Here is a 17636-nt window from a genome sequence, read left to right as displayed (position 1 = left end):
AAAATCTCATTTTGGAGTTTCCTCTCGTCCTGGAATTGAATTTTCAAACTTTCTAAGCTTATCTGATCACCCTGGCTTAGCCCTGAATTTTTGGTCCCTTTGGCCTCAGGTTCCAGGTCCTTTGGTCTTCTTGGTTCCACATGGCCTCAGGCTCTGATCGTGGCCCATGCTCTCATTCATCCATGACTTTATTCTCCTGGTCTTATAGTCAATAGACAGCCTTGCCTATTCATGTGTTCATCACATTTAAGCCCAATTATCAAGAGGAAAGGTGGGAGGACTCTCAATGTGAGTGAAGTCTTCTTGGAGGTCAACTTCTCTCAGAGGTTTCCCTTCCCCCTTTCTGGGGGAAGAAAATTTCTCTTCTACTTCATAACCCTAGGACCCAGGCATATAGTTCTGGACACTCACCCCAGGAAACCCCAAGGTGACTGTTACCTCAAGGTGCTTGTTTTCTTCTCCTTGAGCTGCAAACATACAGAACACATCTCCATGGTCTTGGGACATGGCTTGTCAAACCTCTTGAGATTTCCATGTTTCTGGAAGAAAACATTTTATTGATGTTCTGGGTTCTGTACAATAACACAAACCCCTCACAACATTCCCTAGTACACATGGGAAGCTGCCCACCAATCTTTCTGCTTTTCTATTAGCCATGTGATCTAGTTCCAGTCATTAAACAAAGCAATGATTACTGTCTAAGACACTATGTCTTGAAGGATATACACTAACAATAGCCAAGGGAGTGGTAGTAAAGATTGTTCCCCACAAGAAAGTGGTTCAGAGGGTTTGCTCCTGCCTAATTCTTATGGAAATTGCAACTAAATATTGGAGATATGCTTTTCTTTTTTAATCACTGTAAATTAAAATTAGAGTGATAATGTCAGCTGATTGATGATCATTGAAATAAGTATTTCTTTTTTTGAAAATGTAAATGAGAAATACTTCCTTTTCTGATGCATTTTTCTTCTGTTTTAACTTTAAAAGTTAAATCTTGGGAGAATGGTTATCTGAGAAATAGTGAGTCTTCTAATCCATAAATGTCATTTATCTAGGTCTTCCTGAATTTCTTCTAGCAATGCTTTGTAGATTATCCTTTAGAAATTTTCATCCTAATTAATTGCTGATCTGTGGTGTTTTATGTAGTAATATTTTTGTTACGTTATTTTCCAACTTTTTGCTGTTGCTGTTTAAATACAGTTGATATTTGTTTATTGACCTTGAGTTCTGAGACTTTGCTATGTTAACTTTGTAATTTTATTAGGTTTTCTTGTTGATTCCCTAGGATTTTCTACATAGATAATTATTTCATCTACAAATAGATCCAATATGAGACTTCTTCCTTTACAATGTTTATACCTTTCTTTCTTGCCTTATTCTGTTGCCTAGGACATCCACTTAAATACTGACTAGAAATATTAAGAGTAGACCTCTTCCCCTCATTCCTGATCTTCGTAGGGGGCAAGCATTCCAAATTAAATAAGATCCTAGTTTTGCATATTTTGTAGATACCCATTTCAGGTTAAAAATTTTTTTCTATTCCTGGTTTTCATCATGAGTGGGTATTTTTCATATAATTTTACCACATCCAGTTTTCTTTTTTAGTTTGTTGATATAATCAATTACATGATTGCTGTCTGAATGCTATGTCAACCTTACACTCCTAGGGTAAACTACCCTCACTGTGCTACATTATTATTTTAATATATTTGTGGATTTGACTTGCTAATATTTTGTAAAGAATTTTTTTTCATCTATACTCATAAGGAATATGGTCTGGAGTTATTTTTCTCTTGTAATTTTTTTTTGTCAGGTTTTGGTGGCTGGTTTATGCTGACTTCCTAAAATGAGTTGGTCAATGTTCTGTTAAATTTTATTTTCTGAAAAAGTATAGGTAAAATTGACATTATGTTTTCTAAATGTTTGATAAAATACTCCAGTGAAACTGGTCCTGGAGGTGTTTGTTTATTTGTTTGTAGAAGGCTTTTGATTAAAAATTCAATTTATTTTATATAAGGTTATTCTATTTCTATACATTCTATTTCTTCTTGAGTCAATTTTGCCAAGTTTTTCAGGGAACCTGTCTACTTCACATGTGTAATTGAATTAATTGAGCTATTTGTAATATTCTCTTACTACTCTTTTCATCTATCTGCAGGGCCAGTCATCATATCCCCTCTTTCATTTCTTGGTTAGCCTTGCTAAAGTTTTACCAATTTTATTAATATTTCAAAGAAGCATGTTTCCCTAATTATTTTCTCTAGGTTGTTTAGATTTCACCTTTCTAAGCCAAAGCAAATTTCTTTTGTCTGACTTTTATTTCAGCTCTAATAAGTTTATGAAAATGCTTTTTTCACAGAGAAGACTCATATTAAACCATGAAATCACTTTTAATATGCAGCCTATAAACGCAACACTACAAAGAATGGGCATATAATTAACTGAATGTTTTATCCGCATGTCAAACTGATTACACATCCAGATGCTTTCTGTCAGCAAATCCCAACTTTAGTGGTTCAATTTAAACACCTTCTAAAGATGATTGAAAATAGGTTTTAGCTAAATTCATTTTTCTGAAGAGGACACTTCTTAAGAGCAGATGTTCTCTCCTGTGACACTAGTAAGTAATCCCACCTGTCACACTGCATGCTATAAATCATTGTACTACAAATCTATTAGCTATGATTCATATCTGGCCTGCCTTGTAAAAACAAAGATGAAACAGTGCTTGAGACTCGATGATTTAATGCACACTGAAAGAATCTACTTTCTCTAAGTTCAGCCTCATTCCCTTTGAGCACATGTTATTTTCAGGGAGGAAACTGGGTTCTAAATTGAGAAGCTGCATTAACTCTTTCAGACAACGGAATGACAGGAACACCTTTCTAAATAGCTTCCTGGAGGCCTGATGGAGTGCATACCGTTCACTGGTTCTTATCTTACCAGCCAGAAGTGATATATACAAGGAAGAGATGTGGTCTTGCCTTAGCTTGGGCTCCTATCATTTCTTTGAAGAAAATTCTTAGCTTTTTCTAACATCCTTTCTTGCCTGAAGGCAGTAATAAACCTGTGATAATTAGTACAATTTCATTAGTAAAGGCAACAATTAGTGCCATAGTTTCAGAAGAGTCTATAGTAATTATTGGGGTACTTATCCAATTTCCTGCAAAAGGTGCAACACTGACGTGGACCCTCACACACAGTGATAACCAATTTGAGGCCACACACATTGTCTTTATCTTTCTAGGACTGATGGATCTTACGTGGGGCATTTCTGAACAGTTGTATATAAAGAGAATTTAAATAAGTTCCAATATGAGTTTAATTTCTTCCAAACTTCATTAAAATTAAAGAAGTATAACTCCTTGAGAGTGTCATCTTTATGTTAATATTCATTTAATACACTGAAGCTTTAAGACTCAAGTAGTGTGTGAGGATTCTGTTTGCCAAGCTATAGGTCAGATTTATTTGGTACTCTGCTGAGTCGCTTTTTGCATTTGTTGACTTTTTTCCCATCCCTGCAGCTACCTTTTAGGAAGGTATAATTGTGCCTTTTAGGGGTTTTACTTTCAGATGTAGGATGTGTCAGTTTAGGCAGAGAGAGGATGTGAGAGCAGACAATATACAGAGAGAGAGACACTTTAGAAATAACTTAGGCTTTGGAAACAGATCTAAGTTTAAATTCTCATTTCTTGGTGGTTTGGCCAGAGTTGGAACTTTGTCCTATAGGCAAGATGGAATGGATATGGAGAGAATGTTAATCTGGCAATCAGATGGATGATGGAAACTCATCGGGATATGGTATATTTAATGCACTAACTAGGTGCATTCAGCTGTTGGGTGAACAAAGGGGAGGTGAGACTCACTTCTGCTGTCATGACATCCAATCTGTGTATAACTGGGAGGTAGACAACTATTTGGGATCCCAGTAAGAAAGAAATCCACACTAAACAGAAGTATACATGGTGGACTGTGGGGTCCATAGACATTCTAGAAGAGGAGGGGCAGGAGGGGACAGCTTTTTAGAAGAGCTGGCATCACAGCCAGTTATGGATGAAAGAGAGATTTCATCAGGTGAGGAAGGTGGGAAGGGCATGGTATGCCTGCTGAGGAAGTAAGGTGCTCAAAGTCAAAGAGGGAGCAAAGTACACAGCATTTGGGAGAATGCAAAGAATCAGGTGAAGCCGAATTGAGGAGTGTGCCTCTTTCCCCCCCCCCCCCCGCCCCCCGCCGTCTTTCCCTCCCTCCCTTCTGTTTTTCCTTTCTTTCAACTTCCTTCTTTTCTTTCTTCTCTTCCTCATTATATTTTTCCATTCCTTTCATCCTTCCTGCAACAGCTACATGCCAGGCTCTGGGAATATGTGCTGAACCAAATATTTAGCCTCATTGATGGATCTTGGAGTCCAGCCCAGCGGGAACAGTTCTCCTTTTATTAGGAATGTCACCTTGGGAATTACATAGAGGATCAAGGAATGACTCACAGTTGGACATCCAGCAAGAAAGCTATTTCAGTAGAGCAGAGAAGACAGAGAAGCTTTTATCAGGAAAATTGCCGTGGCTCTGACATGATGAGGTGAAGGCAATTAATTGGTATCAGAGCTCGGTGGAATTATTATACCATATAGTTTGAGTTGAGAGCACGAACCTAGAAGCCAGACTATCAGGTTTATATCTCAGCTCCAGTCATTACTAGGTGTTTAACCTTGTGCAAATAGTTTAATCTCTCTCTGCCTGTTTAGATATCTGTAAAATGGGGATTATGATAGTACCTCCCTTCTAAGGTTGTGGTGGGAATTAAATGAGTTAATATGTATAACTTCTTATAAGAGTGCTTGGCAAATATTAACCCTAGGTAAATACAGGCTATGATGATTAAATTACTTCTTCTGGTACACTAAATTATGAGGAACTTCCCAGAGATAACAGGAGAAAGAGAGCATATATATATAAACTGGGTCACTTTGCTGTATAGCAGAAATGGAGAGAACATTGTAAATCAACTATAGTTAAATTTTTATTATAAAAAGGAATGAACTTCCAAAAGAGGAGCCAAGTGTCCCCACTTTTGCTAGAAACAATAAGTTCAATAGCTGTGTAGAAGTGAGCAGCTTTTTGGGGCTATAAGAGAGCCACACATTTCACATATTATGGAAAAAAGAAAATAATAACAATTATTTAGAGCCAGTCTTGTTCTTGTTATATTACTTTTCCTTTCCAAACTTAGGGAGATATTTAAATGAAAAAAAAAATATATATATACACATACTTATATATCAAGTTTTAGAGGAGAAAAGTATATTCAGCAGTTGACAAAATTTGTTCAAGATTCAGAAGTGCCTTGCACACTGAAATCCAGGCCTTGAATACCACTTGGGTAGAGAGAGTAGCCCCAGGACACTCATCTTCTGTTTTTATTGTCCAAGCTAATGGTCCATGAACACAGCGCCTTTAGGCTGAGCCTGGTGGATAACGTGTGCCTTCCAGGACAAGCATGCTAGGTGGGTATTTCCTAGTGTTAGGAAGCAGCATTATTTTTCCTAAGGGAAGATGTGAACAACCCCATTTTTTTTTTTTTTTTTTTTTTTTTTTTTGCATCTAAGAGAGCGGTACGTAGTGGACAAAGAAATGATCAGGATGACATCAGGGTTTAAAGGGAAACACTTATGTTCATAATTGGTTTAATAAATTTTGTTTCCATAATGGTTTGTCCTCATTAGCTATTCAGTGAAATGGTACTAATTTTAAGGTTCATCAGTATGTGACGAATTATCTGTGCACTTTCAGACACACTTGCACATTTGCGCTATTAGTGAAGTGACATGAAACCAAAAATTCTGGGGAGCTCTTTAAAGATTCTGAACAGTTTACCCTTCTTTAAAAAACAAGCTTCAAAAATCTCAAATTACATCTAATATTCACAACAAAAAATAATTTCTATAATAGTAAATAATTGAGCTTCCCAGTGTATTGTAATCAAGAGTTTGTTTTTTTTTTTCCCCCAGAGCTTCCTGACATAACTTTAGACACATTAATTTCAAATGGCCAGGTATTTTAATTTTTTCTTTCTTTTTATGGCCACACCTGCAGCACACAGAAATTCCCAGGCTAGGGGCCTAATTGGAGCTGCAGCTGCCGGCCTACGCTATAGGCACAGTAACACCAGATAAAAGCCATATCTGCTGCAGCTTGTGTCAACGCTAGATCCCTTCACCCACTCAGTGAGGCCAGGGATCAAATATGCATCCTCACAAATACTATGTCAGGTTCTTTACACACAGAGCCACAATGGGAACTCCAGGTATTTGAATTTTAAATCATTTTAAAATTTGATAACACCAAACAGACATGAGGCATCAATGTTTCTTATTCATAGTAAGTCTGTCTCTTTGCTCATTCACCTTCCTTATGAAGGTGAACAGCTGAGCCTCATGTGTGGGAAGCCTGCCATCTGAGCATGGCCTCCCAGTCCTGGCAGTCATACTGACTTGAGACCAAAGCCACTACAGTTTCCTGTGTCCCAGAACACACCACAGCAGCATAAAACCACCTGTAGCAGTTCCCCCAAATCCCATCGCCTAGTAGGGTCCATGACATTGTATCTATGGCCACCATGTTGTTACCGAATTGGCTTGGGCAGCCTGGATCAAATAATTAATAAACCTAACTGACACTAATTATAATTAATTATTCAATATTGAGCTGTCCAAAGTCAACTCCACTAAAATTACATAATAAGTCTAAAACATAAAGGATTTCAGGCAAAAGGAAAATAGATATCAATATGTAAAGCTCATTCTTGGTGAATTTTCTTGACTCACTTATGATTGCCTAATTCTTGTGTTTCAGTCATACGTATTTTGAAATGTGTAGCCCATCATGTAAAAATCAAACACACACACACAAGTTGGACACCTTTGCCTCATAGATCTAAAAGGATGCTTTGTTTTCATCTGTCTGATATGATTAATACGTTGATAAAAAGCAATACAGGGCATACAGACACGGTAGCATCCATCTAGGATAGATCTTAGTTGGAAGTAGGTTACTATATTGCTCACCATCTTGTTGTATTTAGTGCAAATTTCAATGAGCATTGAAACTAAACAAGACCACAGACATCAGCACTTCACACTTGTTTGGTGACACCAAATTTAAAATGGTTTAAAGTTCAGATGGCTAGCTGTTTGAAATTAATGTGTTTAAAATTATGTCAGGAAGCAAGTTGAAATCCTCAAATATGTGCTTGAAATTCATTGATTCATTTGTGATGATAAAATAATATTGACCAGCTCAGTTATTACTCATGCAAAATTGTAAAAGCAAGAACCACTTTTTAATACATGATTCTTCATATTAAAATAATTAGAAATACCTTTCTTCTAGATTACACAAACTTTGCCATTTGGTTCTTTTCTCTCTTTTTTTAAGAGAAACATAAAGTAAATGACTTTAGAGAGTGAAATATTTTGAATGCATTTTGATATTTAATCTTGAAGAAAATCAGAATTTATGGTACATATAAATATGCAAGTTTCAAAGCATATTTAAATTATTGTATGTAAATTATTTATGATGAGAGACAGAGGCAGTGAGGGAGAGAGGAAACTTAAGAGTAATGAGTGCCTTCTCTCTGGGGATCATGTGTTCAGGCTCCAGGTAAGTAAAGAGTATAAGGAAGTATCAGATTCACCGAAGGGACGCTGACTGTTCAAGTTCATTTGTTTTTAAGGGTTATTTAAACTGTCTAGGAATTCTTCTTATAAGCCATGTGTTGCAATAGCCATGACTCTTTCACATACAATGAGATCATTCAGGTAGTTTTGAGTTTGATAGTTTACTGGCAGACCAGAATACCAATTCCAATTTTGTTTCTGTCTCAATGAAGCAAAAGTGAAAACCTGACTAACTGATTCTTTCAAGCTGATAACATCCTTGAAATGTTTTTCATCATTTGTACTCTAAATCCTCTCAAATATTCATGCTTCAGACACCAAATTACTTTCCCCATTGGATAGTGTGTGCTTATACAGTTTGTGAGTTTCAAAGATACTCCTTCAACTACAAATTCTAAATCTTGACAAAAATGGCTTCATGGTTTCCTCATTAGATAATTAATAGTCAGTAATATCTGAGTATATAAAATGTACCAATCACAGATAATGCAGTTTTATAGTTCCTTATAATTATTTTAGTGTGTTAAGTGACTTTCATGGATGTTCTTTTATATAGCTTATTTATTTGTTTTTCATATTTTCTTCACAAAGAGATCTCCCCATCTGTGCAGTTAGCCAAATGTGTTAAGAGCAAAATAAATTTGCAAACAGTGGACTCCTCACTGTGTCTTGTCAGAGTGTATTTAATTTCATGCATGTGTGAAAGAAGATAATGTTATTTCCAGGCACTAAATATTCCCCAGCCATCCTCACTCACTACTGTTATATGAAATAAAACTAGATGAAACTTGCAGAATGGTGAATTACTGAAAATAATTGAAGTTGAGGCAATTCATTAATCCTTATCTGCTTGTCTATTTTTTTATAGCCTGGATGAAATGAAAAAATTCACGCGTGGGCCAGATTGAAAAGGGTCTAACATGGGGCTGAAAGTGTTTTTTATTCTTTTTAAATTATACACAGCACCTTTTTTCTTACATGCCTCTGTTTTTCTTTTAGTGGCAAAGCATTTCTATAACACTGGTTGAGAAAGTTCAGATGATTGCTGTAATCCTAGGATCCCTGTTCTTAATAGCAAGTGTGACCTGGCTCCTCTGGTCAGCCTTCAGCCCCTATGCAATGTGGCAGAGGAAGGACATCCTTTTTCAGATCTGCTATGGAATGTATGGTTTTATGGATCTAGTGTGCATAGGTAAGATCATGACCTTCAACCTTAACGACCTGTCAGTAATCCATTTCTTGCAGCTCTTATGCGTTCTCTTCAGTCGGATCTAATAGAGGAGGTGGTGGCTCGCGTGATCTTGGGTTTTCCAGCTCATTAACTCTCTGGGGTGTCACAATCTGGCCACTTTTTTCCCAAAGCAGAGCATCTCTATTCCCAAGTAGTCTGAAAATGAACAGGATAATGCCCATTTCAAGTGCTAGATTTTGCAACATGAAGAAGGAGTTGAAGAAATTGGAGTAGGTGATGGAAGGACAGCGATTTATTTCTAAGGAATAAGAGCAAATAAGTACCCCAAACAAAGCTGGGAAAGCATGGACTAATGACAGTGGCAATGCTGTGCGTCTGGGGAGGGCACTGGTACCTGGAGGAGGTCTTACATCATGGCATGGCGACTCAGATTCCCTGTGGACATAAAGGGCTCCTTGGAAGGGTAAGGGCTTGGGGATGATTGTTCTTGCTGTCCTGTGCCTCTTTGTTTCACTTCTTAAATTCAGTGGCTTAGAAGAGAAAAAGGATGGAACATTTTAGCTTAAATAGACCCTACGAAAAATATTACTTACATGTTTCACTTGACCAATCTCTTGTTTCTCTTATACCATGAGAAAACTGAAGCCAATTCATGTAGCATTTACCCAGTTTGTGGGAGGTGCCACAGGCATGGTGATGGTGACCAGTTGGCAGTAGGGGGCGGGGATGGAGAAAGGCCACACCCCGTATCCAGGAGACTCCATGCTCTGCATGGTATATAGCTTAAGGGTCATACAAAAGGGCTAAGGGGGGCAGCCATGATTTTCAGAGTATGGTCTGAGGACTGCTCATGGCAGCAGCAGCAGCATCTGCAGCGCCTTTTTTAGAAATGCACGTTCTCAGGACCAGCCCCAGACCTGCCAAATCAGAAATGTCAGGGTGCCTCCCCCCTCAGCCACCCGCATTTACAAGCTCACCAAGATGCTGATGCACATTGCAGCATGAGAGCCACTGACCTCAGCAGGGAGGATTCTCAGCCTGGGGTCAAGTGCCTTGGTTTCTAACCCTGACCTCTGCTTGGCCAGATCAACTTGTCTCTCCATATTCCTGTTTTCTCACCTATAAAAATGGGATAAGCATCTCTAGCATATGGGCTTAAAGGAAATAATTATTATAAAGTATACTATTAACTGGAAGTTGTAGATTAAGAGTACTTGAAGAAGGTACAAACATTGAAATACTTTAAATCACTTATATTAATGCCTTTACTCACTAAAACCTTAATTTAACTAGCAATTTTAATATTCTCAGTCATTTTTTCCCCCAAAACGACTCTACACATTTAAAAATACAATCAGGGAGTTCCCATCGTGGCTCAGTGATTAGCGAACCTGACTAGCATCCATGAGGATCCAGGTTCTATCCCTGGCCTCACTCAGTGGGTTAAGGATCCAGTGTTGCTGTGATCTGTGGTGTAAGGTCACAGATGAAGCTCGGATCCTGTGTTGCTGTGGCTGAGGTGTAGACGGGCAACTGCAGCTCTGATTGGACCACTAACCTGAGAACCTCCATATGCTGTGGGTGCGGCCCTAAAAAGACAAAAAAAAAAAAATTAGCTTGAACGTCACCTTTTTTTCTTTCTTTCCTTATTACTAATACAAGACTAGTAAATAAGAAAATTATAAAATTTCAGGCCAGGAAGGAAAAAAAGAAGGGAGGGAAATGTCATGAATAATAGGTAAACTGAGCAGTTGCCTCAATAATTCGGCTAATCATCTATATGACCGTTTGCATTCAATGTGATAAAGCACATGTAAGCATTTGGAAATTCTGAATCTCTATACAGATATAACCTCTAGGGATTGGTCTAAATAAAGAAGAATTATGAATTGTTCTACAAATGTCTCAACAAATTCAGAAATTGTGTTTATTCTGTTTTTCAACATAAATGTTATAAAATGTGGTATTCCATTGATATTAAAAGAGGAGATGAAAAACAAAAGAACCATTAGGCTCCTAATCCAACTTGATGGGAAAAATTCCAGCTGACTTTCTTGATATTACAGCACTGAAAAGGACCATATATTTCTCAGTTAGGAAAACATTTTCTTGAATTTCATGTTTCACATTCTTGCATTTAGTGCTGAGTTATTATCTATTAAATTTTGATTGCTAATTCCAGTCTCTTAATCAAGATGATTAGAATTGTGGTTTAAAGAGCACATAAGTATGAGCTAATGATCTTTTTGACAATATATGACATTTTTTAATGGCCACACCTGAGGCATAGGGAAGCTCCCGGGCCAGGGATTGAATCTGAGCCACAGCTGTGACCTACACAGCAGCTGTGGTTATACCAGATCCTTCAACCCACTGCACAGGGCTGGTGATCAAAGCCCTACCTCCACAGTGACCTAAGCTGTTGCAGTCAGATTCTTAGCCCACTGCACCACAGCAGGAACTCTTACCACATACGATGTAACTGGGCTTCCCTTTTGACATGTGGGACTTTGCCTGTTTTATAAAGTCAAGTTTCTTAGGAACAAAAACCAATTGACATTTTTCTGAAGAAACTTTGGAATGGAATTTTGTCTAAGTTTTACATATTGACAACACTTTTCATTGTCTTTTGGCTAATGGAATCAAAATCCCATCAGTCAGTGATTTCTTTGTATTTTTTTTAAAGTATTAAAGAATTCAGATTGATCAACGGTATTTATTTCACTTGGCAAACTCATTAATTAGTCTGTTGAGACCTAGAGAAAATCTTATTTTTTCCCCCAAGAAATAGGGAAGATACTATTGTCAGAAAGCAAACACATAGGCTGCCAGTAGCCAACTGAATTATAGCAGGTCCTGCTAACATTTTTAATTAATTAAAATGTCTGCTAATTAAATGTAGACAGTAACACAGTCTACACATTGATTATACCTCCAAAACCCCTGACTGCAAGACCAGAGTCAGAGTTAATGTGAAAAGCAGGCTTACAACTTTGAGTCCAATTTGCTCAACTCGGTTCAATAACTGTTCTGTGTATGAGACACAGTGCTGAGTCCTGGGAATGCAAATGACACTCAGTCACTTTTCTGTCCTCCAGGGGCCCCCAGCCACGTGGGCGGGACAGACATGCGAGTAGGTAATTAGAATTCAGCAGGATGTACACAGTGATAGAAATATGCACAGGAAGTGGTAGTTGGACAAAGCAGAGAGGGAATGGCTTCAGGCAGATTTTATGGGGAAGTGGTAGCCAAGCAAGCCAATGATGAAGAGATGCTGGGCAAATGGGGGCAATGATTCCCTTGTCATCATTGGAGGATGGAAAGTTGGCTCCCTGCTCAGAGTGCTTTAAAGTGGTTGGAAACATTCCCATATTCCTGTTCATCCAAGCTTTTCAAACTTGTTTATACCTAAATGAGAAAGAACAAGTTGACAGCTTCGTAAATGTTCTTCTTAAAAAAATAGTTCTGCAAATCTAAAGATCAATTCTAGAATCAAAAAATATTGCAGTCCAACCAGTGTATGTAATGTTTAGGGAGAGATTTTATTGGATTGTTAAATAGGCAAGTAAAGATTTTTTGAAAATTTATTTACTTGGGGAAATTTACTTATTCCCAAAGTAATTTTGTTTGTTGCTTTTATTTACTTATATATTTATTTATTCATTCATTTAAAGTTTTATTGAAGTAGAGTTGATTCACCCTGTTGTGATAATTTCTGCCATACATCCAATGATTCAGTTATATACACATACACACAACCATTCTTTTTCAGATTCTTTTCCCATATAGATTATGACAGAATATTGGGTAGGGTTCCCTGTGCTCTACAGCAGGTTTTTATTTATCATTAACTAATACATGTTCTGCTTTCACAAGATCCAATTTCTTCTTGCTGTTAAAGTTTTGAATTCTCCCAAGGGTTATTATTGCTATTATTATGTTATTACTGTTATTATTGTTCAAATACCCAGATCAGGGCTGTCCAACAGAACTTTCTACAGTGATGAAAGTGTTCTTGAAATGTTGTGAGTGAGAATGAGAAACTGAATTTTAAATTTAATTTTATTTAAATCAATTTAAATTTAACTTAACCACATGTGGCTAGTGGCTACCATATTGAACAGATTTCTAGATGATAGAATGGTAAATTTGTAAGAGTTTGATTAACAAGTTTCACTTTGTCTGTATAAACAGATTGTATTTGCTAAGTGACAAAGTAACTCTGTTCCATGAGAAATGAGTAAAATGAAAATGAATTCTAGAGGATTAAGAGGAAAGGTATTAAAGGGGAGAGGGTGGTGGTTGAGAGGTAGACAGAGAGCCATAGACAGAGAGCCATAAAAGGGAAATGTCGTTAAGGAAATGGAATTACAAAGATATCACTTTCTATTCTATTTGGGGAGCTCTTTTAAATATTTAAATAGATGGCATTCAGATGGTGATTGTGCACTAGGAAAACTAATATAAGGGATTTAAATCACCTAGATGTTGTAGCCCAGTGGCAGCAATTGAGGGAGAAGTAGGAATCACAGCAGGTTTGCACTGGCTCCCTCCTAAGAAGACTTGCACAGTGGACAAAGAAAGATTAGCAAACTCAGAGATGAAAAGCAAATGCGTGGTGGAAGGCTCTGGGCCCAGGCCTCATTCTCAGCTCCACACTTTGCACATAGAGAAAATAGAAGACGGCCCCATTGATCAGCCATGCAATTTAAAGGAAGCTTGGGCCGCAAGAGGAATACTTCTGTGAATGGCTAACAGAAAGGAGGGACTAAGACGTAGCCATAAGGAGGGGGGGGTCATTTAATTAAATTGCATCTGGAAAGTGAAGGCAGTTACTGAGTCCCATCAGTGTCTGGAAGAACCTGATGAGGTGGGTTCAGACTCTTAGGGAAGCAACAAACTAAAACGGAAACTCTGTTGTTATGTTGGTGGGATTCCCAAAACAGAAGTAGCAGGGCTTATATTATAGTTAATCTCATTCACACTAGAAGATCCTGCCAAATGCTGGTCTGAAAAATATTGATCTTTCCTGAGATACTGTGGAAAGGAACTGGTTATGGTTACAGAATTTAAAAACTTGAATTACTTTTGTTCTTTTAAAAATATTTTCTTGGGCGTTCCCGTTGTGGCTGAGCAGTTAACAGTACCGACTGGTGTCCATGTGGACGTGGATTCTATCCCTGGCCTCGTTCAGTGGGTTGAGGATCCGTCATTGCCATGGGCTGTGCAGCTTGCAGATGTGGCTCAGATCCCTCATTGCTGTGGGTGTGGTGCAGGCAGGTGGCTCCAGCTCCCATTCAGTCCCTAGCCTGGGAACTTTATATGTCACAGGTGCAGTCCTAAAAAGACAATAAAAAATAAAATAAAATAAAAGATTCTCTTAACCATCCACATAATATAAATATTCAAATAAACACATTTTGTGTTTATAGTCGTGAAACATGTAAATTTTTTCAAAAGACCATTTCCCTCACGCTGTCCTTTTGTTATGTCACTCCCTTTGCAGAAATGTCTCCTCTCTACATTTTGATGTATATCCAGATCCTTTTCACAGATTGCTTTTTGACATTGTCCATGGCAGTTTGGACTAGATTTAGCACCTTTTGAGTAGTTTTTTAAAAATGCATTCTATGACTCTTTAGGTTTGTGGGGCAATTATACAAAGAAAGTAAGAGTTGCCACACGAGGCCTTGTTCGTATGTAGCTTGTCCTGCCTGGTGTCTTCTGGGGACACCAGGAAAGTGATATGTGATGTACTACTTTTTTTTTTTGCTTTTTAGAGCCACACTCACAGTATATGGAGGTTCCCAAGCAAGGGTCCAATTGGAGCTACAGCTGCTGGCCTACGCCACAGCCACAGCAACATCAAATCCAAGCCATGTCTGTGACCTAAGGATCATGGCAACGCTGGATCCTTAACCCACTGAGCAAGGCCAGGGATTGAACTGGCAACCTTATGGTTCCTAGTCAGATTCGTTTCTGCTGCGTCAAGACAGGAACTCCTTTGCTGTACCACTTTCAAAAGCAAGACAGCATGAACAATCATCCTGTATTTTATCTCATGATTTTATTTTAAAAAATGCCCTGAAAGGTTGCTGTGGCTGTGGCGTAGGCCAGCAGCTACAGCTCCACTTTGGCCCCTAGACTGGGAACCTCCATATGCTGAGGGTGCAGCCCTAAAAAGACGAAAAAAAGAAAACTATTTTAGTTTTAGTTGGGTTATCAGTTGGTAACTTGCATTCATGTTTCATTAGAGAACTTTAGAGCAATAAATACATAAGTACAATAGATTCCTGTGGTTTGGGAAGGATAATAGAACTACATGTATTTTTTAAAAAACAAAGTAATTCTCTCTTACTTTCGGTCTTGCTTTACTTTACTATTTTTTTCTCTAGTTAAAAGTAACCCATGATTCAACATTTTATTGATGTGAAATCTAAAATGTACATTTTCTTCTTTTTTGGATATTCAATGAGGAAAGGTGAGGAAATTTTATAAAACATTTCCGGATAATCAGAGTCTTGGTTACCACAGATGAGTCCTTGCCGTTGAGGGTGACAGCTACTTAATGACAGAGTTGTTTCCACCTAAAATGGGGCTTTTCGTTCATCTTCCTTCCTGTGGCTCACTTTCAACATGTACAACCCAATTAGCATAAGCAAAGCATACGTAATTAAGAAAGTGAATCAATTAAGGGAAGAAAATTCTAATGTATTCCAAGCAAAATAGAGATGACGCTGAGACTACCCCTGTTTAAAATGTTTGTGCTCTCTGGCACTCTCCTGAATGATTCAAAAGTTGACAATATTTCTTACAGTATTTTAGGTGAAAAACATATTTACCAAAAGAAATTAGCAGTGAAATTGAAACATGCCATAATTTAGAGCAGAAGAAAACCGAATTTGTTGGAAAGCGCCCCCCAGGAGGGTCTCCGGGTCTTACCTTGCTTGTCACACAGGGTCATCACCATACAGACGAGTGTGCTTAGAAGTTCAGCTGTGGGTGAGGTTTGTAGCAAGTGCAGCCCCCAAGTCACTGTGGAGAGATAGCTTCTCTTTTTTTTTTTTTTTTTTTTTTTAAGCAGCCAAGCATTTATGGCTAAGTATAAAATTTACCAAATAGTTCCAGGTGAAACATGTAAAATTACCAAAGAACACTCAAGTTCACCACCCTCTGTAGGTCCTGCACAGGGGGTTGTGGTTCTCTGACAGAGTCAGCCCTTTCCTGGCTCTCCCACAGACAGCCTGGGCCATGGTCCAGTGTGACCTGACGTGGGTCGTTTCCACACTGAACATACTTCTCTATGGGGAATGAGGACAAGGACCATCAGCCCCTAACACCCACCTTCCACCACCATTTCTTCTCAGAGCCACACAAAGCCTGCAGTCAGTCCCACTTCATTTCAAATTGTCAGCAAACAGGAGCATAGGATTTCAGATATACGTATATATATCTTGCACCGCCCCCCTCCTGCCGCAATCTTTGTCGTCGCCACCCACCAAGTCTGGGATCTGCGCCGCAGAGATCACTCAGGAAAACAAAGATTTGCTGGTCAGTAGGTCAGCCTGCAGCCACAGGATGGGGCTGCAGAAGGCTGCTTGGCGTCCTGGCTGGCACTCTAGGATACAGCAGAGGGTGGACGGTGGGAGGTGTCGCTGCCATTGTCTTACTCTGAATTTCTTAGGAAGCATGAATGTGGAGAAGTCTGCATGAATCAGAAGGCCTGTGAAAAAAAGAAGCTCAATTTAAACCTGGTTTGGCAAAATAACTAAGAATGTCAATTAGCCCAGTGTTTCCTTTTTGAACCTTCCTATCCCAATTTTCCCTCCACACACGAGAAGACTGTCAGCCTCCTCTGCTCCCTTTCCTGCTTCTGTTTTCTGATCTGTAATTTGATTGGGGACCAGCATCCCTCCAGGGCCTCAACTTGGCAATTTGGGAGACCGCCACCCAGCTGCTATGTAGGCAGACAGAACCCTTCTACCTTAACCCCTCTAGGTCCCTTCAAACTCCCTCCCAGGCCAGGACTGGGCTGTGAGCTTGGCGGCACTGGCTGGTCCCTTACCCCTACAGCTCAGTGCCCTGGTCCCTTCCCCTTACAGCCATGACTGTTAGCAGATTTGAGTACTCTCCTGGCTTATTTGGAATCACTTCTTAGGGTGGAATTCCTTGACAAGCATAGGTCATTATTCTCTGATTTCAGAGTATTTTAGCACATTTTCTGCCTCCAGGAAATGTCCCAACTTCACTTAGAAAGCATCTGACACAGGGTAGTCAGCCTGAAACATAGAAGTCCGTCTTCCAACTCTTGTCTCACTCAGCCCAGGACCCTTGAGCCGCATCTTCTCAAGGCCCATTGGAGGGAGAGACAGAGCGACCCCCTGTAATTCAAAATTGTTAGAGGAAAAACAAATCCTTACCCTTTATATGCTTTGAGAGGTAGGCTGTTATTATCTCTTTACTCTGGAGGTACAAATTATAGGCCTTCCCATGCCTTAATCATACTCATGTTTACCGTTTTTCTAAAGATTATTATCATAGTTGGTTATTAGTGGTATTGCTGCCTTTAAAACCCCAGGAGAGAAAATGGAAGGGAACTTGCATTAGCAACATGAATTAACTCTTTAAGCTTCCTCCTGGGGGGAGAAAACCCAACCACAACCTTCATCTCCTGTGACCCAGTACAGTTCAAGGTCTTTTGGAGAAACATTGACATAGGCAGCAGAGCAGCAGACTAAATATATAATTGTTGACTTTTGTTTCCTCCACAG

General features: G+C 38.8%; 1 protein-coding gene across 1 annotated transcript in view; it reads left to right on the top strand.

Moving 5' to 3' along the window:
- The window catches only part of MARCH11 (membrane associated ring-CH-type finger 11), a 114404-nt gene that overhangs the window by 79674 nt on the left and 17094 nt on the right, over window positions 1-17636 (top strand). The window contains exon 3 of the mRNA XM_021076811.1: window positions 8673-8865. Coding sequence (XP_020932470.1) covers window positions 8673-8865 — 193 coding nt within the window. The remainder of the gene's footprint in view (window positions 1-8672; window positions 8866-17636) is intronic.

The sequence above is a fragment of the Sus scrofa genome, chromosome 16 (genome assembly GCF_000003025.6).
Source record: "Sus scrofa isolate TJ Tabasco breed Duroc chromosome 16, Sscrofa11.1, whole genome shotgun sequence".
Classification (NCBI taxonomy): domain Eukaryota; kingdom Metazoa; phylum Chordata; class Mammalia; order Artiodactyla; family Suidae; genus Sus; species Sus scrofa.
Note: the sequence above shows the minus strand (reverse complement) of the source record. Positions and strands in the feature narration are given on the sequence as shown.